This window comes from Urocitellus parryii, chromosome 1, assembly GCF_045843805.1.
Source record: "Urocitellus parryii isolate mUroPar1 chromosome 1, mUroPar1.hap1, whole genome shotgun sequence".
Lineage (NCBI taxonomy): Eukaryota > Metazoa > Chordata > Mammalia > Rodentia > Sciuridae > Urocitellus > Urocitellus parryii.
The window spans coordinates 173,979,365-174,005,589 of record NC_135531.1 but is presented as its reverse complement, the minus strand read 5'-3'; the positions used below and the strand labels follow the sequence as shown (position 1 = coordinate 174,005,589).

General features: G+C 39.1%; 1 protein-coding gene across 1 annotated transcript in view; it reads right to left on the bottom strand.

Annotated features, from left to right (window-relative positions):
• Positions 1–26,225, bottom strand: part of Nckap5 (NCK associated protein 5) — a 762,699-nt gene that overhangs the window by 135,935 nt on the left and 600,539 nt on the right. Inside the window, 1 exon segment of the mRNA XM_026409429.2 lies at positions 2,776–2,844. Within this exon segment, the coding sequence (XP_026265214.2) occupies positions 2,776–2,844 (69 nt within the window).

The window sequence follows — 26,225 nt, the reverse complement described above, 5'->3', positions numbered from 1 at the left end:
TGCATACACCTATCAAACCAGGGAATATGTAGCTGTGCGTATCTATGCATGTGGGTCTCTTTATTTTTGAGTAAACACCCTCTTTGAGTAGAAAACACAGAAAGAATTTCAGACTCTTGGTGTTTTTTCCCCAAATCCTCAATATATTCTCTGTTTCCCAGAAAATAACAATCAATGCAGATAGGATTGAGGAACATTAAAATTTGCATGTTATTCACCTGAGTATGTTTTATGAAACCTACCAGCAAGGAAATAACTTACATGAGCCTTACCTTGTTAGTTTGTCTAATTAGTATAAAAAGTCTTGAACAGAATTTCCAGTTGGCATTATTACTACATTGAACTACCCCTTTGAGAGCATTCTCTTACAATGCACAGAAATGGATTGTCTACCTCATGCAATTAGTTACAAAACAACTGGCATGTGTAATCAGGGGCCAGTTTTTGTGAATACAAAACATTTGCATTGCTCAGAGGTAGTTCTTTGTTGTAATCACCTCTTTGGCAACTGTTAATTTTTGCAATTAAGAACAGAGGGACTTCCCCTTTGAAAATTCTGCCCACAGTGGAAACTCTATGAAATGGTTTTGTGGGTAAAAACTTATGTTTCTCCCGACAAATTCTGACAAGACCTTCAGAACACACAGACATGGGAAACCCATAGAAACCAGACCGTGGTTTCCAAAGAGACATGCTGTGAGCTTTTTGATAGATGGAGAGGGGTGACCTGGGAAAGAACTGTGACACATAAAAAGTTTCTGTGATGTGAGTCTCATAAATTTGACTTTTGAGTACAGATAAAGTCTCATTGGAAATTTCTGTGCAGGAGGTTAAAGTGAAACTTTGCTGATCAATGCGTATGACCCAAGGGCATTATTGGTTCCTTTAAACACCCATAGATCTATTTGATCTTTCTTGCCCTAAACTTTGATTCGACCAAGAGGCTGGGGAGCAGGGGTGAGGGCTGCTGAACTGGCCTCCCTAAACCCTGAGCCTTTATGCCTTCTTTTATGTCAACCAACTTTTCATGATTCTTTTAACTCTGGACATTGTAAAGATTATTCTGCTCCTGACAGGGCAGAAAATTACAAACACCATATTGCTTTAATAACCAATGTATTTGGCTGGAAATATAACGCAATGAAAATATTGAATATTAATCTTTTTTTCTGGGGACATCTTGGGAGTTCTCTAATCGCATATAAGCAAAAAAATACAAATCAGACTGTTCTCAGGCAGGGCTCCCAGTGCAGCAGGCACCAGCACGGACTGGAGAGTCTGGTGACACACGGATGACGGGCTCACCCCAAGTCTGATTCTGTGAGTCTCAGTGGCACCCGAGAGTTGGCCTTCCTAACAAGGTCCCTGGGAGGTGGATGTTGCCCCTCCAGAAATCACGTTCCAAGAAAAAGTGCTGCAGGAAAACCCCAAGTGTGACCTGTACACTGAGGACAGAGACAGACTCTAAAGAACTATATGGTGACACAGTGGGTGTCACAGCTGGGATGGGAGAAAGCATGCTTTACAGTCTCGCACATCAGCCACTAGAACAGCATGGCTGAAGAGAGGGCGATGGAAATGGGCAAGAAACATCAAGAGGAACTTGTTGGAAACGTATTTCCTATTTGTTAGTAGGGAGAAAAAGGACTGACAATATTTTGGTAATTCCCACTGGCAGAGTAATAGAAACGTAATTAAGTATAGCTTTTCAAAAAATCTGTTCAATGAATCTCAAACTGAATCTCCCAGAGCACTCATGAGTTTTAGGATGTTGGGCAGATGCCTAAAGAAGTCCTCTCATTTAAGTGATGCCGGCAATCACTAGTAAGTCTCAGAGGCGATATTTCCAATGAGGGGAAAGGCCTGTCCCAGCAGGAAGCCACAGCGGGCATCTCCAGCAGGATGACTGGTTGGCAGTGAGGTGGAAGGCTGAGGGGAGGACAGGGCGAGGCACACTACTGGCTTCCCCCTTACCTGCCCCAAACCCAAACACCCAAGTCTCTGTCTTCATCTCTTTATTATCATCAAATAATATTTATTGAGTTTACTCATGCATGTGGCCCTGTCTCCTTCCATTCTGCTCAAGTTTTCTTCCTCGCTTCCCTTTCTCTTTTTTGGCTTGTGCTCAATCTACTGATTTTTTCCCTCTGGCTGCCAACTGTGAACATCGTCCCACCTACTCTATCAAGGATCTGTTTGTTTGTTTGTTTGTTTGTTTTTTTCAGGGATGGCATCCAATTGCAGATGCAATGTGCCCCAGTGTCATTTTTCTCATTCATAGGCAGGGATCACACTTATTGGACAGAAGGAATTGATCACACAGGGAAGCACACTCCAACTGTGCCCTAAGAATATTAAGTAATAACCAGAAGGAATTTACAGATGCCTGTATTTGTAAATAAGAATAGAGGGAGGGGGCTGGTGTTGTGGCTCAGTGGTTGAGTGCTTGCCTCCCATGCTTGAGCTACTGGGTTCACTCCTCAGCACACATAAAAAAATAAATAAATAAAACAAAGCTACTGCGTCCATCTACAACTAAAAAAAAAAAAAAAAGAAAAAGAAAAAAAAGAATGGAGGGGGGAAGAGAGGAAAAGAGAAGGGGACACACACACACACACACACACACACACTGCTGATCTTCCTTCTTACAAGTTTACAACTTCCCTTTGGAGCAGCAAATGCTAAGGTTCTTTGGATGCTGGTGATAAGCATACACTAAGATCTGATTATGAGGCTCTGACCAGCCCATATGATGGACCTCTCTATTCACCTTACCTCATCCAGACATCGCTCATACTGTTCTCTTTGATTTTCATTTTCCAAAGCCAAGGCTGAATTCTCCGCCTGCAGTCAGGTACAAAAATAACACAAATGAATCAATGAAATGCTCTGTTGTGTGACAACTCATTCAATACATTTACTAAATATATCTCTTCAGGATCCCAAATAATCTTTTAGAAGTACCTATGACAAGTTCGCTCTAAGTACTATTATAAATATCTCAGGAATGACTTCTGCCTTATCAACTCTCTCACAAAAAATACATTATAATTTTAGGAAATGCAAAATTTGATATTCCAAACAGGTAGAAAAATCAAACCATGGCTTGATGTGAGAGTGTTCCATAGAAAGATTACAATGTTTATCTCATTCAAGGAAAATGTGAATGTTAAGAAATGCCTTAATCTACTTCATTAAGACCTGTCACAATCTCACAGGCTCATATTTGTTGAGGCCACAGAAAAGAATCTCAGGTAAAGTCATGAACAAAAGCCGAACTCTGAAATGCTAACTAAACATGTTATTTTCACTGTTATTCATTGACATTTGAATATCCAAAGACAATGAGAAATGGAAGACTTGAACTTGGCTTAAGCCTCCCTCTTCCCACCCTTCTTCTTCTAATTACTGCTTTCATGCTCCACAGGGCCACGTGGGTATGTGAATGTTGAGCGTGGTGACTACAGAACTGTGTGGAAGAGCAAGAAGGGGAGACGTGATCTGGAAAAGCAGATCTTTTAGAAGGAGTGTGAAATGGTGGCATGAGAGCTGCCCTCCATGTCTGAGGACCTGGTTCCAGTGTGGCCAGCGTGGTCCTGTTTGCACCCTGAACTGTGCAAGTCACCCCTGCCCAGAGCTGTGACAATGATCACCTAGTCACCTCTCAAAAAAACAGCTCTACCCGTCTCTTCCCTTGCATTTGGCAGTGGTGCTCTGAGTCAGTGTGTAGAAAGCACAGTGTGTTTTTAGATGGACATAGATTAACATTTTTCTTTCATAACTTCTCTGTATCCATTTTCTTTTACATTTGGAGATGATAATTCCAAACTTATGATTTACAGGAACAGTATAAAGAACTCCCACACACATTTTGTCAGATTCACTAATCATTAACCTTTTGCCACCTCTGCTATATCATTCTCTTTCCCTTTCATTTTTTTCCCTGGACCTTGAAAATAGGTTGCAGAAATGACAGCCTTTACCCCCGAACACTTCTGTGTACTTCTGAATAACAAAGACATTCTCTTGCACGATCATAGTCTAGGCGTTGATTTAAGGAAACACAACATTAATAGAGCACAACAATCTAACACACAGTCCATATTCCAGTTTCATCACTTGTCCCAACATGTCCTTTATGGCACTTTTTCCTAGTCTATAATGCTATCCACAATCATGCTTTGTATTCTAATGTCATCGTCATTTATCCAGTATCCTTTAATTGGAAGCAATTCCTATGTTTTTCATGTTGCTCTTTTCCTTCCTTCCTCTTCCTTTCCTTTCGGAGTAGAGGTCAGTTATTGTGTACAAAGTCCCTTAATTTGGGATTGTCTGAAGTGTCCTCATGCACACATGGCAGGAACAGTGACCTGTCTGATGCTGGGTCCTTCCGCATGCATCATATCAGTCCAATGTGAGCCATACATTCCATTACTGGACATGTTGACTTTCATTACCAAGTCAGCCAAACCTCTGCTCCATAAAATCACCATTTCCCCTCTTATAACTAATAAGCAATTTTGATGGAGATATTTTGAGGTTATAAAAATATCATATTGCAGGAAAGATGGTGGAATGAGACAGACATCATTACCTTAAGTACATGTATGATGGCACGAATGGTGTGACCCTACTTTGTGTGAAACCAGAGAAGTGAAAAATTGTGCTCCATTTGTGTAAAATGAACCCAAGAGCATTCTGCCATCATGTATAACATGATCAGAATAAATTTGAAATATATATATTTATATATATATGTATATGTGTGTATATATATATATATATATATATATTTAAACAAAAAAGCAGTCACACACACACACACACACACACACAAGCAGGATGTAGAGAGCAGTGTGTAGAGAGCACAGTGTGTTTTTCAAAGCAGGGGCATTGACAGGCGGAAAGAGACCTGATGAGTCTGATCCTAATAAAGGGAAAAGCCTGTGAATGCTTTATTTCTAGTGAGACACACCAAAAGGATTCAGTGAGGAGCTTCTTCAGGATGAAAATAGGGAAAACAAGTTGGGGCTTGGCAGGTTATGCCCATCTCCAGGTGGCTGCATTTCAACTTAGGGCTATGAGCTAAGGCAGGGCGCCAGCATGACCTGGACTTTCTCCATTGGGGGAATTTCACCCAGAAGTTCCCAGAAAAGCAACCTCCCAGCCTTATGATGGTACAAACAAACCCATAATTCATACATGGTTTCCCACAGACCTGTCCATGAAAGAGGTCCTGGTTCATGATATTTATATTCTTTTTCTCTTACAAAGACTCTGTATTTTCCCCTCTATATTTGTTTTCATTTAAAAAAATCAGTAATGTTTAATATGATCAAAAGATTATAAGCTCCATGAAGGCAAGTCCTGCTTCCATTTACTATGTCCCTAGATTCCAGTTCCAGAAATATAGTGAATACATAAGAAATACTTTTAAAACTTAAAAAAAAATCCTATTGCTCACCAAAATTTCACCTATTTTAGCAACCATCAATAAGTACTTCTTACCTGAGTTAACTATTACTTTAGCTGCAAATGGTGATTTCAACAGTAGTCACCCTCATTGTGGGGGATACATTTCAAGAACTCCAATGGGCCCCTAAAACTGAGGTTAGTGCTGAACCTATATACAGTCTGCACTGCATAATGATATTTTGGTCATGATGGGTCACCTATATGACAGTGGTCCCATAGGTTATATCATGAAGTGACATCATGTCTTAGCTTATGTAAGTGTACTGTTTCCACAACAGTAAAATGACACATTTCTCACAATGCATTCTTGTTATTAAATGATGAATTATTAAATACTATGTTTTTCTTACGTATGAATGTCTATGCTAAATTTTAATTTATAAAGTAAGTACAGTTAAAGATTAATAAAATCTCTAAGAATAGAATAGAACAACTATAACAATACACTATAAAAAATTACCAGCATCACTACTCTTGCACATTGGGGTCCACATGAAGTCATATAAGGGCTACATCATAACAACCACTGTGTTACTGCAACTGTTGATCTGACAGGCATGACAGCTCCCAAGTGACCAATGGGTGGGTAGCACATAAGGCGTGGATATGCTGGACAAAGGAAGGCTTTTGCTACTGAGGCAGGGTGGTGTGAGACTTCATCACGTAACTTTGAATGGTTTAAAAAGTATGAATTATTTATTTATGGAATTTACTACTTAATATTTCCCTACCACAGTCTATGGAGGGTAACTGAAACTGTGGAAAATGAACCTGTGGATAAGGAAGACTACAGTACACTTAGGAATTTGTATTCGAACATAAGTATAATTCCTGTTTATCAGTATGTACACATAAAATTTATGTATTATTCAGTCACAAGTCATTATGGTCAATATTACTTTTGGTGCTCAAATTGCCCCAGCTTTGGGCAGGCAAGCCCCTTTAAGCTGGACTTGATGTTGACAGGTAACCATTATTTTAAAAACACTTTATTTTCTGTCACTGAGAGATATTCTAGACCCTTTCTAGATATTCTTGCCTTTTCATTGCACTGTTCCTGAAATAGGCCATGTCTCCAAGGAATCCTACTTCATTTGAATTGGAAAAATGAAATTTCAAAGCCACAATCTGAGTGTGAACACAATTGCCAATGAAGGAGCACGGCTTCTAGTTGTTTCCAGTGGAAGCACATCTTTCACCTTCCGCCCACAGAATTCTCCCTGCATCCTTGCCTTCCCCTTTTCATATCAGCATCTTCTTGATTATATGGTGAGAACCAGGGCTCCCAATATCATTGCATTTCCTGGGCTGTCCCTTCCCACCATGCATACAAACCTATTATGCTACAAAAGAAAAAAAAAAAAAAACAGTACCAAGAAGAGCTTGCTGTTTGCTTTTCTTCCACAAGAAGGTATGTAACAAAAACCCTGTGTTCAGAAGATACTAGGCTGGTTCTCTACCTTCATCATTAGAATGGTTATGTTACTCATTTGAAATTCTGTTTGGCTCATTGGTTTCCAATAATATCCAAATTTAATTTCCCCTCTTCTTGACTTCATTTTATTGTTTTGAATGTGTAAAACATTAACATGATTCTGAAAATAAAAGCTACATTGAGAGACATAGTCAGTGAAATTTCCCACAATCTTCTACCCATTCCTGTTTAACTCTTGTATTTTACTTTCATCTCCGCTCCTTTTTCTAATCTTGCTTTGTCACTGTCAAGTTAAAATCATGTCCTTTGACTCCCGCCTTCATCACATTTGTAATGTAATTACTCTTCTTTTTCTTACCCTGATTTAGTTGCATTCTCTCTGTTCTATCAGAACATATAGATTTTCACATAGGATTCTTACACCTTTGTCCCTATCCTTGTTTTGACCTCTTCAATGGACTATGATTGTGGTTGGTGGGTCTTATATTCTCTTTGAAAGCATTTGAAATTTCCCTTCTTCTTTTTTCCCTTCACAAGCACATCTCCAAGTTGTCCATCTTCTTTGCTCTTTACCTCCTTCTTCCCAGACATATGACACTCCTGAGACTCTGCCTGAGGATTGCACATTTTTGAGCCCTGCCTTACAGCCAGCACTTGGATCCTGGCACCTGTGATCAGTGTTCACCATGTGGTACTGGATTTTCTCATTCTGGGTGACCTTTCTTCCTCTCTTTCTTCTGTCATCATCCCCAGGCACACAGGCTTACAACAGTTCTGTGGGTATCTGATGTTTATTTTTCTACTTACAGTAATTTAAAATTTGTATGTTCTCTAGTTCTGATAATGAGAAGACATGGGCTGGTGTGGTTTTATGTTTCTTGGTGATTACAATATTTTCTTTGGCAGAGGCATGAGAAGTTTCAGATTTAGCCAGTTTTTTATCAGTTTAATCAACAAATTTGAGTAAAGCGACTGAACCTGAATGTTAAGAAGAAATTGGGGAAAAGTTCACCTGAAGATAATAATCCTGCCATCTGGATCAAGGCTGGACTGTCTCCACCTACTCATAGCTCCAGTCCCAAGACTTGGACACTCTATTTCTTCTTCAGGGTTAGTCCTTGTCCCTTGTTCCTCTGGGTCTGCATCCATGTTCTAGCAATGGCTCCATTATGCAGTCCCTCAGGTAGGATCCTACAATGTTCCCTCTGTTCTCACCTCGGACAGATATCTGCCACATAGCCCAGGCCTTCTGCTCTCAGGGTGATTCTTTCAACTTTTTAAGCACTTGTTATACTGAGATGGTTCCTTCTCCACCCAAACTAACCTGAAAGCTTTTCCTTTCAAAGCTTTTCCTTAATCCACGCTATTTTCTGCATGGATTGCTTTTGGCCCTTGCCACTGGACACATACCTGCAGCTGGTACAACGGCTTAGTCCTTCCCCCAGGACTGGTGGGAGGAAAGGTTCCAGGTTCCACTTCCATTTACTTGCAGATTACTAGGCAATGCCAGGGTGTGTAACCTTTAGCAAGTTATTTAACCTTGTTGAGTTTACAGCTCTTTAGTTAATAAACGAAGGGAACAAACTAACCAACCTACAAAGTGACTTCTGGTTCAAATATTTGGATAGCATGAATTGCAGAAGAGAGTGCTAGCATTCCAGTTCTATAAAATCACTGCTTTCTTTGGAGAAATGTTGCTCTGGTGAGATGTGCTGGTATTAGTAAGGAAACAGCACAAAGGATAACGGGAGGAGATAATGGAGAAGAACGGCAATGCCAGTTTATGCTATTTTCACTTTAAATGTCTTGGAAAAGATGTGCATGGAAATAAAACTGAAAATGGGAATTTATATGGGATGTCTATATCTTGCTCCTACTCATATCACGTTGCAATAACACAACAATCGATCCATTCAGATAATTACCATCATTATACCGTTTACATTACTTGCTACACGTTTACTGCTCTGACAATCTATTACAGCCAAGCAAATTAAATACCTAAAGGGTGCTGGTGAACACACAATAGTCACATTTATGGTTACTGTTTTCAGTTACAGAGACCAATTTAATTGATGTAATCCTATATATCCCAGGGGATGGTGGAGATATTAACAATTATGCCAGTGAAGTTAAAATAATCTTGAACTCATGATTTTCTTTAATCCATTTGCATTTATTAAAGATTCAGGATTAACCTGCTTCCAACATGAGACCACAAGGGGGAAAAAAACAGAAAAACCTCTTAATTAAATGAGATTTAAAGGAACAGTGAATATTTGTATAAGAAGAGATGGGAAAGAATAAGGCAGAAAGGGAAAGGAAAGGAAAACACCTAAGGACCACTACTGAGAATTACAAAAATTACAACACAAGTCTTTTTACATTTTGAATAAGTATGTTATTAAATCACTATACCCAAAGGGTACAATTAGGGCATTCAAGTACATGTAGCAGTGGATCCCTGTGTTCAGTCTCATCGTCCATAACAATCAAAAACCTTTGCTACACTTTGTGCCTGGCTTAGAGGATTTCCTGCTCACAGTGGCTTCCCCAAGACTCCAAATTATGGTGATCTAAATATGTTTTTGGTTTCATCTATAAAATCCTTGCAGGTCCTTTTTAAAACAAAACAAAAAAAGCCTCAGAGGGTAAACCCAAATTGTTTTGTTTTACTGTGGTATAGGAGTCTGAATTAATATTTAAAAGGAACTATCGTTTTTAGAGGTTCTGCTCTGTAAATAAATGTGCTGACCCAAGTTTACAAATGATCCAGTGAACTAATGGTTTTAAACCACTGCTCTACATTACTTTTCCGGATGCATATTATGTTTAGAATCCTTTTACACTTTTCATTATATGTCCTTTTCTATAGGTAGTTGACCAGAGGTAGAATACTTCTGTGTAAAACCTTCCTGTATAAGGTTAGAGAGGGTAGATATGAACAAAGTACAACATATGAAGGTATTTAAATGACACCCCGAAACCCATTAATTTGTACAGTTAATGTGCACTAATAATTAAAATACAGATAAATAAAAACTAAAAACTTCCCTCTGCATAAAGTAGCAGCTCTGCAGTAGGCCTTCCTTTTCTTACAGTCTGCCTGACTCATTCCCCAGAGCTTATGTAGGTGCCACTCCTTAGCATATGTCAGCTCCTGAGCCAAGCCTAGCTCTTGCCTATTTCAGGTAGGTCTCTCTTTTTCCTTTGCTTCTCTTTTCCCTTTGGCCTTTCTAAATCCTATTCAATTTTTGTGGCTTGGCTCACATCTGCACCTACAAAACTATATATGAAGCACATATACCAAGATTTTAAAATTCTGACATACAAAAATGTGAAAAACATCACAAAGAATTTGCCTATATCATCCATTCAGATTCCCTGCTGGTTATCTTTTAGAATTCACACCTCTAAGAAGCTCTCGGGTGATGCTGCTGCTGTTGTTGTTGCTGCTGGTGATGGTAGTCTGGGGACCACACTTGCTTTATTGTTTGTTGTATTGTCTACTACAGTATCTACAGTTTCCAAGTTGACACAACAACAACAACACAGTATGTGTATACATGTCGTAAGTGGTAGAATATTTACCACTTACCTGTTGCTATATTGAGCTGTATAGGAAACTGTGTTTTGATCCTCAATTATAAATGTTACTTGAATTTATTACTAGTATTGTCATAGATCACCGATGGTTGCAAATACTTTGAGATTCATCTCCTTGAATCTTGACAGGATTTATTGACTTGCTGAAGCAATAGAATGTGGATACACAATCAGTCTCTGGACTTTGAAGGCTAGAATCTGTGTTTTGCAGTTCCTAACTGGCGCCTCTTAGAAATCTAGCTCTTGGTGTCCCGAGCTGCCATGTAAGACATCTGAATGTTCTGAGGTGGTATAAAGATGAAGCTATGTGGAGAAGCCCTTCAGGATGAGATGTATTGTGAAGAGAAGCACTGAGATACCCAACGTGAGAGTAAAGGGCACATCTTGGAAATGAGTCCTTCAGTCCAGCTGACATCACATGGACTGGACATGAGCTCTCCATCTATGACCTTCCTATATCTCCAACCCACAATATTGTGAGAAAAATAAAATGGCTGTTTTAGACTTAAAATTTTCGGGTAGTTGATTGCATAACATAGATGGCTGGAACAACTACATTTAGGACACACACTTCAACATGAATGCTTTGTACATTCATTCAATTATTGACTTCTTAGTATACTTTAGGGGCTATGCTGGATTGGGTGAATAAGTATAAAACAGAAAGGGCTACAACAAAGGTTGAAATAGTCTAATAAAGGAAACAAATTAATATTTTTGCAATGAAAGTTACAATGCAATAGAATCTGGGAACCTTGTCTATGTGCTCCCCCCCCCCAAAAATTAATGTAACTGACTTTGGATGAAGTAGGAAACATGTTCCTTGGGGAGGTGACTCAGCCCAGTCAAGAGGTTTTCAAAACAATAGTCCTCATTGGAATCGATGAAAATAGTGTAGCTTTTAACAAAACATCAAGAAAATGACATTTGACTTACCTATAATTTAGCTACAATTTAGAAGTATATTATCCAACCAAGCTAGAATTATGGGTGTCAATATTATTAAATTATTGTGAAAGTAGATAATGTTAGGCTCCAGTCAACACCCACTGCAGAGGAAACCTTGACTTCAATGAACAAAAGAGACCAAAATGATAATGTATCAATGAAGATGGCAGAAATTAAGCAGGGATAGAGCTGTGTAAAGGAGGGAAGACCGCGTCCTCTGAAGAGACAGAGAGAAAATTAAGTCTAATTCTCAATAGTTAAAAAGGTTGCAACCTATGGCTTTCTCTGCTGCAAGAACTGGTCCCTCTCAGTACGGCTTCTTCCAAGTTTGCTGGAAGCCCTTCAATTCAGCAAAGGCTGGTCAGAACAAGATAAAATAATGAGAATCAAGAATCAGAGTCCTGTGGCACCTACCTCAGATCAATCAGTCAGTCAATGATGTTGGTGCCATACCAACATACATAGTCTGTGGCTGGGAACTTCAGATTCAGCCTTCCAAGAAAAGCAGAGATTCTCCCCAAATATCCATAAGGACACTGTCATCTGTTGTATTTTGAAGAGTTGAATAGAAAGCACTTCATAAGGCAATCTCTGTGAACTTCTAGAATTTGAATTCTTGGATGGAGCTTTAGATCAATGGCTTGCAAACTTGAGTGTGCATCTGAGTCACTTGGTAGGTTGTAAGATGACAGATTGCTGGGCGCCACCCCCAATTGGTATTGGGTTTAGTGTACCTAAAGGCAGGTTGCAAGAAAGAATTCACACCTCTAAGAAGCTCTCGGGTGATGCTGCTGTTGTTGCTGCTGCTGCTGATGGTAGTCTGGGGATCACACTTTAAGAACCAATATCCAGTAGGGACCAACCTCAGAATGAAGGCAGCTGTCACTTCTTTATCTCCCTTGCTACCATTTCTGTGAACTACCCAGTTATCTCCCACCGTTTCTCTGAACAGTGGGTGCACACCATACACTTCTGCACTTTTCTTTGTATTATTTTTTTGTATAGTCTCTGTTTCTCCCCCTAAGTCATTTTCCCTTATTGGGGGAAAATGGCGCAAGAAGATACATCACCACAGACATGCACATTTGTGTGTATGTGTGTAGAAAGGGAAAATGAGTGTGGTCTGAAATATATGATTTAATTTTAAATTACACCTGGAAAATAATAAAAGGTAATAATACTAGTAAAAAGCAAACTCAAAAATTATCTTGCCTGTGAGGATGTACAGGAAGGGAATCGTCCTATGGAGCTAGTGGGCTGTCGGTGTGGTAAGAAGAATCCTGGGAGGAACCTGTGAGCATCTGATGGGTGGCAACAGTACATTTCGTAAAAATCCTTTAATTTTTTTTAATAATACAAAGAGAGCTAGCCTTTGAAGTTAAGTAGGTGTTTATCTGGATCTTGGTACTGCCTCTCCTTTTATTACCTCAAGCAAATCTCTGGGTCTCTGCTTGGTTCCTCTCTGGGAAAAGGGAGTGATAATAAACATTCATCGCCATTTGGGATTGAATGAGATGCTGAACAGAAAATGTATTGACACAAAGTCTGGCCTGCTGTGGATGGGCTCAGTGAACATTAAGCTTCTTTCTGTCCTTTGCAAAACAAAGGTATCCCTTCTGATACCTGGGAAGCTCACATGCTGTAGCAGGGAAGATAGCCTCAGCCAGGGGAAAAATGTATCTGTTGAGTAAGGAAGATTTCATCCAAGAGAAGTGTAGCCAGGGTCCTTGGAATGGGCACTTTTAAAAATAAAGACAATTTTTTTTAAACTTGAATACTGCATGTTTTTCTTGTATTAGTGCATTACAGTTACACGTAACAGTTGGGTTCGTTTTGACAAAATCATGTATGCGTGAAGTTGCTTTATTCCATTTCAGTCCCTGGTGGATCACCCACACTTCCCCTCCCATCCTCCTTTCCCTAATCTCCTTCCTCTACTCCACTGGGCACTTTTAAATAGCTTCACATAGAGATCAGCTTCAGACACTGGCTCCTTTAATCTCCACCCTCCCTTCCCTACCCTTTTCTCTTCATTTCTCCCCCACCTCCTTACTCCCACTTCTAGGGGCCTATTTATCAACAATTCCCATAGAGAAACCTGCTCTCAGGCAGAGTACCACTTTCTTTCACGTTCAGATTCAAAGGAGTGATAAGGCACTAAGAGGATTTGCATGCCAAGAGATGATTAGGAAATAAATCTTTAATTACAGCATTTTAGGTGTTAGAAAGTAGGCAGTTTTGCAAGAGGTGGTCTGGGATACACAGCACTTAAATTTTTACATTGGAATCATGTCATATCACTTCCTTATAAAGCCTACAACTTGCTCATGACAATTTTTTCCAATGCCTTAATATAGCTGAAAAGAGCTTTGGACTATTCAGAGTTCTTCCCAAACTGTACAAACGAAACAGCCATCTATTGGAATGGTGCCTATCTGAGCCAGGTACCTGCCCTGTGCTCCCATAACATGCTGTCTACCCTTAGTCACAGTGACCACCACATTGCACAATGGCTCACATCTTCCCTGTTTGCAGAGTGCTTGAAATATAGAAGGGACCCAGTCTATTGTAACTCTGAACATTTCCATATGCATTTCTTACATAAAAGGAATGCACACTGTATCTGTGATTTATGAAAAGAAAGGATAATTGGTTAAGGGACATGACCACTTCTGTCTTAAGCTTCCAAGTTTCTGCTTCTTGTTTGTACTCATACTTACACTCATGCTTGGTGTCTTGATGGGTCACAACAGTTGCTGATACCATTCTCTTCCCTACTTCCAGCTCCTGTGCTATAAACATAACCAAAGAGTCCAGAGAAATCCCACAGACTGACATGGGTGGAGAGAAAAAAGGCTTGCTGAAACACTGACACAGGGCAGCTAGGCACATGGCCCTGAAGAGAAGAGCTTGTTTGTAACAGCCTAAGTAGTCAGGGTTCCTGACATTCCCACCTTAGCAAGATGACAAATTCCTAACCAATAGCACACTGGCAAATGTTTAACAAACAGCCCTTTGGGAGAGAAAAGCCATGCTTTGTAACCTTTGCCAATTTCCATGATAAAAATACTGCCACCATGACTGATTTTAGACTACCAAATGCAGTGCTTGGAAGAGACATTCCAGCACCCTGTCATGTATGTGTGTGTTCCTCCTATATTAGGACGCTGAAGTTAGATAAGCATAAAATGTAAAAACAACTAGGCTCTATGTATTATCTTTGTAGTATATTTTGTACAAATGCAAGTTTCTAGATCTTCATAATAATTGCTGTGTTTAACAATCGGCTCATGACATTCTTGAAAAGGTAACATTGGCTGGTCTGCACTGGCTTCAGCACACCATGGCTCCTCTCCATCCCAGACTTGAGAACAGGTCTCAAAGAGTGGAAGTGCACGTTTGCATCTGCCAATACGAAGGGTTTCCTGACTGCACTCTGCTTGAGATTTCTTCTAGGAACCTACTTATTCCTTCAGTGAACACTAGTCCTCAGCAAGGATACCAGTCCCTTACTGTCCTCTCCCTGTTGGTGACAGCTCCCTAAAAAGCCCCTTGACACAATTAGATTTGGAAAATTGAGGGTGAAGCTCCATGAAGCTGTCAGTACGCACATCTCCTCCCTCCTTCGAGAGGCTGCCTCCTGTCTCTACATATGCCAAGGTGAACAACACGGACCACCTCTTCACCCTCACCCTGCTGGAAGAAGAAAATTGATCCATTCAGCCTTCAACCCACTGTGCTTTTTGAGTCAGACTGGTGCTGATTCAGGGAAAAGAGGCTGTTATGCTTGACAATGTGTGTTTTTAAAGAGTGGTACAAACATTTCCTTGTATTTCATTGACTGAGCACTTAATGACAATGCCAAATGATACTTACTACAATCCAAAACTTCCAAAATTTTAAATATTACAAATTTGAGTTCAAGACATAACAAGGGGTTTCCAATGACAACAGAAGCCACCAATTCAGGTACTATAAAAGCCTTTGTGAAAAACAACATGTAAACATATTTTATTCCCCCTGTCCCAAGAGGGCTTACAGAGATATCAAATCTATACCTTTCAAGCTAGGATGGGATAGAGTGACTTTTGTGATTTTGGAAGCCTCATAGAGAAATTTCACTGAACTGAAAAATGTGTAAAGATTGGATCACACTTTTGAGTATAGAAATTTATATCATTAGCCATCTGGTATTTTAGAAGTAGCAGTATTAAAAACTTATTGATTGGCAGAAGATAATATTTATTAATTTATGGACCTTATTACCTCATGTAATTGAAGGTCCTTAGACATTATGGGGCTGGGTACCATCCCTTTTATACATGAAGAGACTAAGACTCTTTGTCAATGAATATTCTTTATGTTATAGGGTTTTTTTCCTTCCTTTACACAATATTTATTAATAAAGACTTAATGAAATATTTTGAAGAACAAAGTGTACATAATGGCTTGAGACATTTCCAAGAAATCAGGGAATGTATCCTACTCTACCAAGAAGAACATAATCCAGATAGGGGAAAGTTTGAGACCTTCTCCAGGAGTAGGCAGGGCTCCTTGACCTCTGAACTACAGGGACTAAGAGAGAAGCAAGAAAAAGCTGAGATTTTGTGCTGTAGAAATCATCTCACCCCCAAAAGGAAGTCACTTAAAATGCACATTAAAACTACAAAGATAAAGCATCAGATAACCTCTGGATTAGAATAAATGGGACAACCTTTTATGGCAGGTGTTGGTGAGCATAGAGAACCACAAGAACCTTCATGAGCTGTTGTGGGAGTATAAACTAGTTCACACCTTTCAGGATAGTTGGGATCAACCTATGGATGGAGAAGATCCTCACAGCTTCTGATCCAGCAGTGCCAATCCTGGGAATAGCCTACAAAGCATCCGGACACATATACCAGGAATATTCATAGTGGCTTTGTGATTGCCACCTCCCAGATGAAAATAACCCAGTAAGATTAGTGGTACAATGGCTGTTTTGTGGTCTATTTTCATGATGGAATATTATATAGAAAGAAAAAAAACATGAAAGAGAGCCATGTGTGTAAATGAATAAACCTTGCAATGATAACAATGAGTGAAAGGAAGAGGATGCATATTTTAATAGTAAACACACACATGTGCAAACATGTACATAAGCATATGTACATATTCATATATAGAGAGCCACATATGGATATGAAATAAAACTATATTTCTTGATAAAGGAAATGATTACTATAAAAGTCACATTAATGATTATCTCTTATGGGGAGAAAGGAAGCTACAATAGGAGGGATTTTTCCAGGCTACTGGCAATGCTCACTTGTTGATCTGGTAGCAGCTAATCATTTTTGCTTTATGGTTAATTATAAATAACTACACACATACATTTTACACCTTTTCTGTAAACATGTTTCTCTCTCACATATTTCCACGCTCACAAATAAGTAACAGAGCACTAGGCAAGGCCAGAGAAAGTTCTGGAAGGGCCTCTGTGTATAGAGCATCCCAGAGGCACTAAAATCGGGTCTGTGGGTGGAGCACAGATGAGACCATGAAGGATGAAGATAGACAGGCTGAAGAAGCCAGATGCTGAGGCCAAGGGACACAACCAAATAGGTATTTGAAGAAACTAACTCAACAAGCCAAAAAGGGAAGGACAATCTGTCCTGAAATAAAACCACTGCACTGCCTCCTTTTGAGGGGGAACTTGGAAGAGATCCTTCAGCTCCTAGCCCATACCTGGATGAGGAGAGCTGAGAACCAGAGGACATGGAGGTTTATATTCCACGTCTCTGAGAGGGCGATAAGCTCTTCAGTGGAAATAGGGAGCAAAGTGAGATAAAGTGCTATTGTAGGTTTTTAGAGAAAAATCCTATTTTGTGCTATGTAACGATTCCTCGCCCCACTCCTACAGAGGAGAGAAAATCACATAAAGGTAGGAGTCTAGTTCTTCAGTGAGGTTCACATGAAGTCACAATGACCCCTCTTCCCTGTCTTTCACTCTTTGCTGGTTTTCATAAAATTGCTTTGTTTAGGGAAACTGATGGCTCACTCTAAAACTCTCTATTCTTTTTAGCAGAGAATATTGTCCCTTTGCTTCAGAATTTATGAGGAAAATAGGATTCAAGAGCTTGCAATTTAATTGAATTATCAAGCTTCCTCTCTGGCCTCCTCACTCATTATACAGATATCCTGGAAGGTGGTGCAGCAGGTGGCAGTGTGGGTCCCAGAAGGAAGGGACCCACAGAAGCCTGCCTTCTGCCAGGCTCCCCTCTCCCATTGGACTCCAGCCTCAGTGAGCCACAGCATCTCAGGGGCAGGTGCCAAGGAAAATGACTCTGCACCCCCCACCCTCACCCGGGCCCCCAGCAATGAAACATAGCGCCCTTAAGGTTAGAGAAAGATGTGGTTTTGTTTCCTTGTTGCTTTGAGCTGAAACTGTAAGGACATGGAAAAACCTTTGACTTGTTTCTGTCTTTTGGCATCCCCAGATTCCCTCATTAGGATTCGACACACCTAAACAGAATCCAGCCAGGAGAGATCTGACCCCTCACTGGTGGCAATCCTCAGACTAATGTCTTTGAAAAAATAACCATCAGGGCAGTTTTGTGGATAGGAAGCATGATATAACCTCTGGGAGACCTCTAGCCAGGGGCTGCAAGTGCAGGTCGAGTGTGACACGGAAGCCAGGGATAGAGCATGGCTGTAGCTATGACAGAGGAACATGGGGACTAGGGAAATGATGAAGACAATAGCCCCTGACAAGTGCTGCGATTACTATGATTACTAGGTGCTACACTCGGTGCTCAGAAATTGATGGACTTTAATCTGTGTAATTCTTTCAGCAAACCGTGGAGAAGGTAACTGTTGTTATCCCCACTTTACAGATGAGCCATGGGAGGCTGAGAGAGGTCTATTGGTTTTGTCAGCCCACACAGACCTAACTGAATCAGATGTAGTTCAAGTAAACCCCATATCATCCTGAACTTCTAACTGTTGGGGTATCATGAAGAATGTGTTAAAATGAATCCCCTGATAGAAACCATATTCCCTGTTTGAAGTCGGCGAGCTAAAAGGGGATGGGTGATGTCCTGCTTTTCTGCAGATAATTGGCAAGACACGGCACGATTTGCTTCGGAAGCCTTGGGGAAAGAGGAGAGCCGACACATTTATATACCATCCTATTTCCTCTCATTTTAGCTTCTAACATTTCCCAGGTTGCTTTGCATGGGTGAGTGGGAGGGAGTTGGCAGATACTCTCAAGCAGTTGGGGCCCTGAGATGATCAGGTGGAGGGGAGCTTCAATGAGATCCTTTATTGAGGGCTGAATCAAAGAAGAGTAAATACCTCAGCTTACGCTCAGTTCAGGTGCAATAACAGACATGTGGGCTGGGTAGCTGGCAGCCATCAATTTTATTAAAAGATTTTTTTCTGTTTGAATTACACATAATTCTATCAGGATAATACTGAGTCATGGTGCATACCGTGTACTTATCCAGTGATACAACGAGGGAGGTATTTTATACCCAGATGACAACTTGGAGATATTTTACATTTAAGAAGAGAGACTTGCATTTTTCATTGTAGTTTTGCAGTTTTAAAAACATTTTCAGCAGTATGTTGTGGCAGAGAAAACAGCCAGTAACATATGGTTCCAAGCTCTGGAATTTACTTACTGTGTGACATTGATCAAGTCACTTAATATCTCTTGGCTTTATGTATTTTTTTCCTCATAATCTCATAGGATCACATCGTTTCCAAAATCTTTTCCAAAGTATAAGATCCCAGGTTTGTATGAATTTATATAATAAGTATGCAAAGATAAATAATCCTATTGTCATAGATGCTTATACTTTAACTTACTTCAGAGTTCAAAATCCCTTTTGCAAAACTCTAAACATAGATGGTACACACTTATTTCCTTCTCTGAGTCCATGAGGCATTCAGCCAGCTTCCACTAGAACCCTCATTTAGCTGGCCTCCTTTCTCTAAACCAGACTTTGATGCAATCTGTTGAGCAGAGAGGAGTGTAACCAAACCAGAATGAAGTCTCATTAAGACAAACATGGATGAAATGTCAGGCTGTGAACAGCAAAGCTTATTTCCATGTCTCAACAGATGGCTGAGAAAACAATGTCTTGTTGATCTGGTTAGAACAGATTAAATACCAAGAGCCCTTCTTTATAATAAGGGTGTATATGTGCAGTAACGGTGTGTGCTTACCAGGCCTGTACATACATATAAACCAGAGCTTCTCAACCTCAGCACTAGTGACATTTTCTGTCACATGACTAGTTTGGAAGGCTGTTCTATGCACCGGGGAATGTTCAGCAGCGTCTCTGGCCTCTATCCACTATATAACAATAGCATTGTCCTTGCTTCATTTTGACATCAAAGACATCTCTAGACATTGCTACAATGTCCTCTGGAAGGGATACATATACATACACAAGCATACATATATATGCACATATTCATATATCCACATGTCCAACAATGATGTCAGATACTTGCATGGTAATTTCAACTTCATGAATGCATTTTCTGAATTTTTAGAGTTTGAAGGGATTGGGCTATCAAGTCCACTCACAGAATTTTATAGATGAAAGTAACTGCAGCCCACAGAAAAAAATCAATGACTATACCTCCAGCCACTCAATTCCCTTTTTTTCCTCTTAGACATAAAAATAACAGCTGGAAGAGATCTCAATTTCATTATATGTGGTCTCTATTTTATAATCAACAAAACTAGAACTCTACTTTTTGTTTTTCTTCTCTTCTACCCATTATACTGATCACTGAGGTCTCCTCCTCTGGCAGACAGAGTATTAAGTAGATCTTAATTTTCTCCTACAAGGTGGTAGAATTTGTCCAATTACTGGAAGAGGTCATCTTTCTAGAGCATGTTCCCTTTGATAAAGTAAGTGGCGACAGGTTGAGACAGCTCCAGGCTCAGGTCTCACACCTTCTGAGTTCCACTTATGTCCCATGGCAGCACAATTATCTAGTCAATTGCTCTGGAGGGGACATTATCTTGAAAACATGACCAAGTTCACCCCATTGTAATTAATCAGACAACTGCTTCAGCGAGATGGTGGCTAGCGCCTCACAGACTTGAACTGTCTCTTTAACCAGGGGAAACACTGTTCACATTAAGGTTGAACTCTATTTACAGAGTCCCACATTTAGATGCTAATTAGAAAAATAATACCCAAAATGCAATCCTGCTTAAATGCTTCACCTCTGGGTGGAAAATCATTAAGTAAACAACACGTTATGTGAAACAGAACTTTGTCAACAGAATATATTTGCTATGGAAATATACTTAAAATACCTTATTAAATACTGGACTTCCCACATTTTTAAAGCTGTCCTAGAATTGCTGTCTTTTAAAAATGAAGATTTGGGGACAACTGGGACAGGACTACATACAGAATTTATTTCAAAGAACAAAGAGCAGAGTTGCTTTGTGCTTTAATTGCATATAAATACACATCGGGAGCTTGAAGAGGCTGGTTGAAATGTACAAATGCTAGTCCCAGATTTTCAGCTATCATATTACATCATCTTCAAATGTTTGAGAGCACAGATAAGATTTGTTCAAACTTCTAGTTGGCATGCATTTTCCTTCTAAAAACCAAAGGTTCTGTTTCTACGAGCATTGGGGCTATGGGTTCCATAGCTTTTAAGGATCCCTGAACTTTTGTTCAGATTGGATTTTCCATTTACCAACATCCATATACATAACCAACTATTACTGGGAATCAGGACTATAATAAACCTGGTTTTGAAGCACAACAATCAAAGTAAACCTTTGTTTAATCTGTATTTGTGAGCAGTAGAATAAAGTATTCTTAAATCTGAGAAAGTCAATTGTCATTCAAAGAGCAATCACAACATGGCTCAAAAACGAGCCATCCAAGAGAGCAGGAGGCATAGAGGAAGCATTTATGACATGGAGAAAAGGGGAGAAGAAGGCTGATAGGAGGGATGTCCGGTTAGAGCTCAATGAGCAGTGCAAACCTCTGGTAAGTATCACTGATAAAGGTCAAGGGGAACAGAGTTATGACAGTGAACTTTAAAAACACTGACAGGAAACACGAGTGCAGGTTTCCACAGCGCTGCTTGCTGTTCACATAAAACCATTAGTCCCTCCAAAGAAAGGGTTATTGATTTACAGAGACACTCATTTGTCACATCTTGTAGAGTACATTAATAGCTGACGGAGTCTTTCAAATATACTCAGCAAATTTGCCTTCTCACTTGTGTGCAGCCTGGGTTCCTGACTACAGGAGAATTGGCAGTGCGAAAGACTCCATTCAAGAGCAAATCAACAACTTCACAAAAGGTGGAGCCTTCTGGGCCCTTCCTGAGTTCTCAATGAGAAATGGCCCTCCTGCTGGATGGGCTCCGTGGGGTCCTGGGTCTGGTCATATGAAGGGGATATACAACCCAGGCCGAGGGGGTTTGCAAACACACAGTCTATAGATTGCTCACCCCTAAAGTTCCCTGACTTTCCATGAAGTTTGTCACCTCCTCTTTCATGGGAGAACCAGGTGCCTGCCCAGTGCTATGGATAGGAGGCAGAGTGGAGTCCGAATGGGAGAGGTGGCTCTGCCTACATGGGTTTGGATTCTGGTTCCACAGTTGGCAGACTTCAACTCATCACATTTTTATTACATTTTTCTTTTCCAAATCATGTTTTCAATGTTATTTCTATGCATTATGACCGTATCTTTTATCAGCCCTCTTGCTCTGGGTGGGTCACTAGTGCTCTCTTAATCACTCAGTTTCCCAATCTTTAAAATGGGGATAAAAGGAATGCCATGATCATAGGTTATTGTGAGGCTCAGCAGGGTATGTCACGGGCAGGTGAGCACTGAACAAAAGGTGAGTTCAAGGTCATGCTATATTGCAGAGCTATAGCCACTGGCCATGTGTGGCTATTTAGGAATTAACTAAAATAAGTCCTCAAAATTCATTTCTTCAGCTACACCAGCCACATTTCAAATGGTCAACAGCCATATTGGGCTAAATGACTGCCATATAGGACAGCATAGACTGAGACATTTCAACAATGTGGAAAATTCTACTGGATAGCACCATTCTAGAGATGCATGTACTATTACATTTTATTAACTAATTCTTTATAGGCATTGTCATTTAATCCGAGGCACAGGCCCATGTTGGATAGTTACTGAAAATTATTAAATGTGTTCACTTGAGAAGTATGTTGGCAGACTTCAACTCATCACATTTTTATTACATTTTTTTCCAAATCATATTTTCAATGTTATTTCTATTCATTATCACCGTATCTTTTGAGGTAAATACATTATACACCTATCATTTTCCTCTCGTAGAGAGGAGAAATAGATGTTTACAATATCTATATTCATGTGAGCAATGTTTAGCTTTTGGAGGGTTTTGAGAATAACAAACAAATTAGGTAAAGAAGGCTACTCGGGAAAGATGAAGTTCATATTTTAACTGTTTTAAAATTAATAAGAGTTTATTGGAGGAAACTCGAGAAATAAACAAAAGGAGGAAGAAAGCCAGAGTTGCTGAAAATAACACAACCTGTAGGTAACCATCATTAATATCACCTGCTATGGGAATAAAATATGCATATTTTATTCAAGTTTATTGGGTGATGATTTTTTTTCACTTACTATAAGAGTGGATTATTTTTTCCACACCATTAAAAATTATTGGGTAACAAAACTGCATAAGATTATATTTGGGGGCTCTCCAACCCATTACTCAACCATTTCTCATTTTTGCTATTAAAATTAATGTTGGGAATACTGTACTTGTATGTAACTCTCATTTTAAGTCAGGGAGTATTTGGGGGGATGGAGCCCTGCAACTAGAATTAGTTCCTTCTCATTGAAACCTGGAGACATTCTGAGGCACTCTGGATCCATGCTAGCATTTTGCCTTTTGGAAAGGCTACATCGATTTTCACTTCCCAGGAGTGCCCATGTGTCACTGCCTTCTCAAGCACCAATTACTACCATCTGAACATTTTGCCGATTTTGTACACAAAATATCCTCTTTTGTTATTTCACTTTTTATTTCTTTGATTGCACAGGGGGCCACATTTTCCCCCTGTGCTTATTAACTAAGGTATTTTCTATCCTACAAATTGTGGTCTTCATGTCTTTTGCCCAGTCTTCTGTCACAAATTTTCTGATATGAATTTATGTTGAATCTTCATATATTAAAAGTTTTATTTCTGATATGTTTTCTGTTTTCCTTTAATTTTATCTGTGATATTTTTATGTTTATGACTTTTAAATTTTTATAAAGTTAAATCAATCTTCCTTTTCCTTTGTGATTTCCTTCATTGGTTTTATAATCAGAAAATCCCTTTCCCACCAAAGAGCAATTAAATAGTCACTTTTGTTTTCTTCAAGTCTAATAATGTTTTAACTGTATTTTTGTGTGTGTGTGTGCATTTACCTCTCTAATGCATCTGGGGTTTATATTATGTTAGGCTGTCAGGTATACATCCTATCTTATTTTCTTTCTGAATAGCGTTATGACTGTCTTAGAGCATTTATGGCAGCAGATCTGCTTTCCGGTTACAATACCATATCTCAATGGTAACTATGAAACGCCTAAATATAGGAAAATATACTGCAGGATGACTTATTCTGTTTTATCTATCTTATCCAGAACCATAATTGCATGAATTTAATTACTTTGAGTTCACACCATTGTAATTATGATAGTGCAAGCTGGCATTATTTCTCTCTCTCTCTCTTTTTTCCCCTAAACATTTCTTATCCTGGTTTCTCTTTTCTACGTGACCTACAAAAGCATCTTAAGTCCTTCCCATAGCACTCCCTTAATCCAATCGATTTTCCCCTTGTAAAAATTTAATTTGACCTTTAAATTATTTTAGGAAGAAATAGCAGTTTTGCAGCATTTGCCCTTCTCATCCAGGAACATGGTATGTCTCTTTATTAAATTCTGTTTTATTTCTCTCAGTGAATTTTATAGTTTTGTTTAAATGGGTTTTGTACTTTTCTTTAAGCAGTATTTTATGATCTTCGTTACAATTATATACTGGATTTCCCCCAATTATTTTTTCAAGCATTATTCCTCATATGTAGGAAACTACCGATTTTTGTGTACTCATACCTGACTGCTTCCCTATATTCTTTTATTAATTCTAATGTTTTCTTCCAATAGATTTTATCAGCTTTGTACTGTATACAACGTCACTTTCAAATAGTTTTTTTTTTTTTCCAGTAAACAGGGTTTTGTTGCTGATTCTTATGTGAAGGGTTGTGGCAAAATTTCTAAAGCAAAGTTAGAACTAAGTATGCTGATTGCAGATGCCAGAACTCTTGACAGCAGTTTAACTGTTGAAAGTTATACTGGAGACAGTGACCAAATGAGGATTTTTTTTCTGTGTACTATAAAGGAAGTATACTTTTGGTCCTGATTTTCCAAGAGTTCTAAACAGGAATTGGTTTAGAATTGACTGGAAAACTTCTGACCTATCATTTTTCCAGAGTGAAGTTTGGTTTTTCTCCACTAGATTCTAGTATTTGTCCATCTTTTCTCAGGTCTAGAATAGCTAGGAGAGCAAGAAAATTAGCAAATACTTATTTTCCCATAGACCATCTGACAAGAGAGACTGAATTCCAATTTAACTAGAAGAAGGACAAATTAGCTGTTAATGGAAGAGTCAATGAAATTGTAGAAGCAGATGGCTCTTTTCCAGATGAGGGATTATACTGTAAAGAGGCTTAAAGGGTTTGGGATTGTTGTTACCACCACACAAAGGCAATATGGACCTTGTACTTTCTACAGAAAATTTGGTTTGGATGTTGAGACTTATAATACTGCATATGTATGAAAAAGATGTGAAAAGTTTACTGCTGATACAAGGGAATTTTCTCTGGGGTATCAGTGGAGACTCCCAGGCCCATTTGAAATAGCTCAAAGAAAGTTAGAGCTCAATGATTTACTGCCCACCCCAAACCAAAGGAGAAAGTAACTGAGCTTTCTTATCAACTTTCCCAGACATAGGGTGCCAGGGGAAGGGAGCTGAAAGAGGTCAGCAAACATCAGAAACAAGACCAAATTCAATATTTTAGCTTAAGCTAAAGAAGTAACAGAAGGATGCTGATCTGATGATGGAAAGAGAAGGCAAGGAAACTGATGGCAGTTGATCTCAGGAGTTTGGGGGGGGGGTGCAGTAAATCATTGCCCTTCCACACAATGTTCAAAATTATATATGAAAGGTATTCAGGGCACAAAAGAAATTTCTTTCTTAACTTGAATAATTTCCTGAATTTATACCATGTACTACCATTGTGACTGTTCTAACAAAATCAAAATCATTGTTATTGAAATTACAAAAGAATATTTAAACCATGCAAGAGCAGAAACACAGGGAACTTAGCCTCATCCTAACATTTTGGTAAGCAGAATTACCTAGATCAGAACTGTCAAATCCAAAGGGGAAGGTTCTTACAATCACAAGTAACTGAATCAACTGGCATATAATAGATACTATTAATAACACTATTAATAGCCTTATTTACACTTATTAATAGATAACTTATTTATTAGTACACCATTAATAGACTCTAATTAATAGACACTATTAATAACACTATTAAAAATCTTATTGGGTAACTTATCATGTGCCAGAGATTGTACTAAACAACTCACATGCATTTTTTAATTCCATCTTCTAGGCAATACCATGTGTTATGGTTTAGATATGAGGTATCCCCCTCAAAGCTCCTGT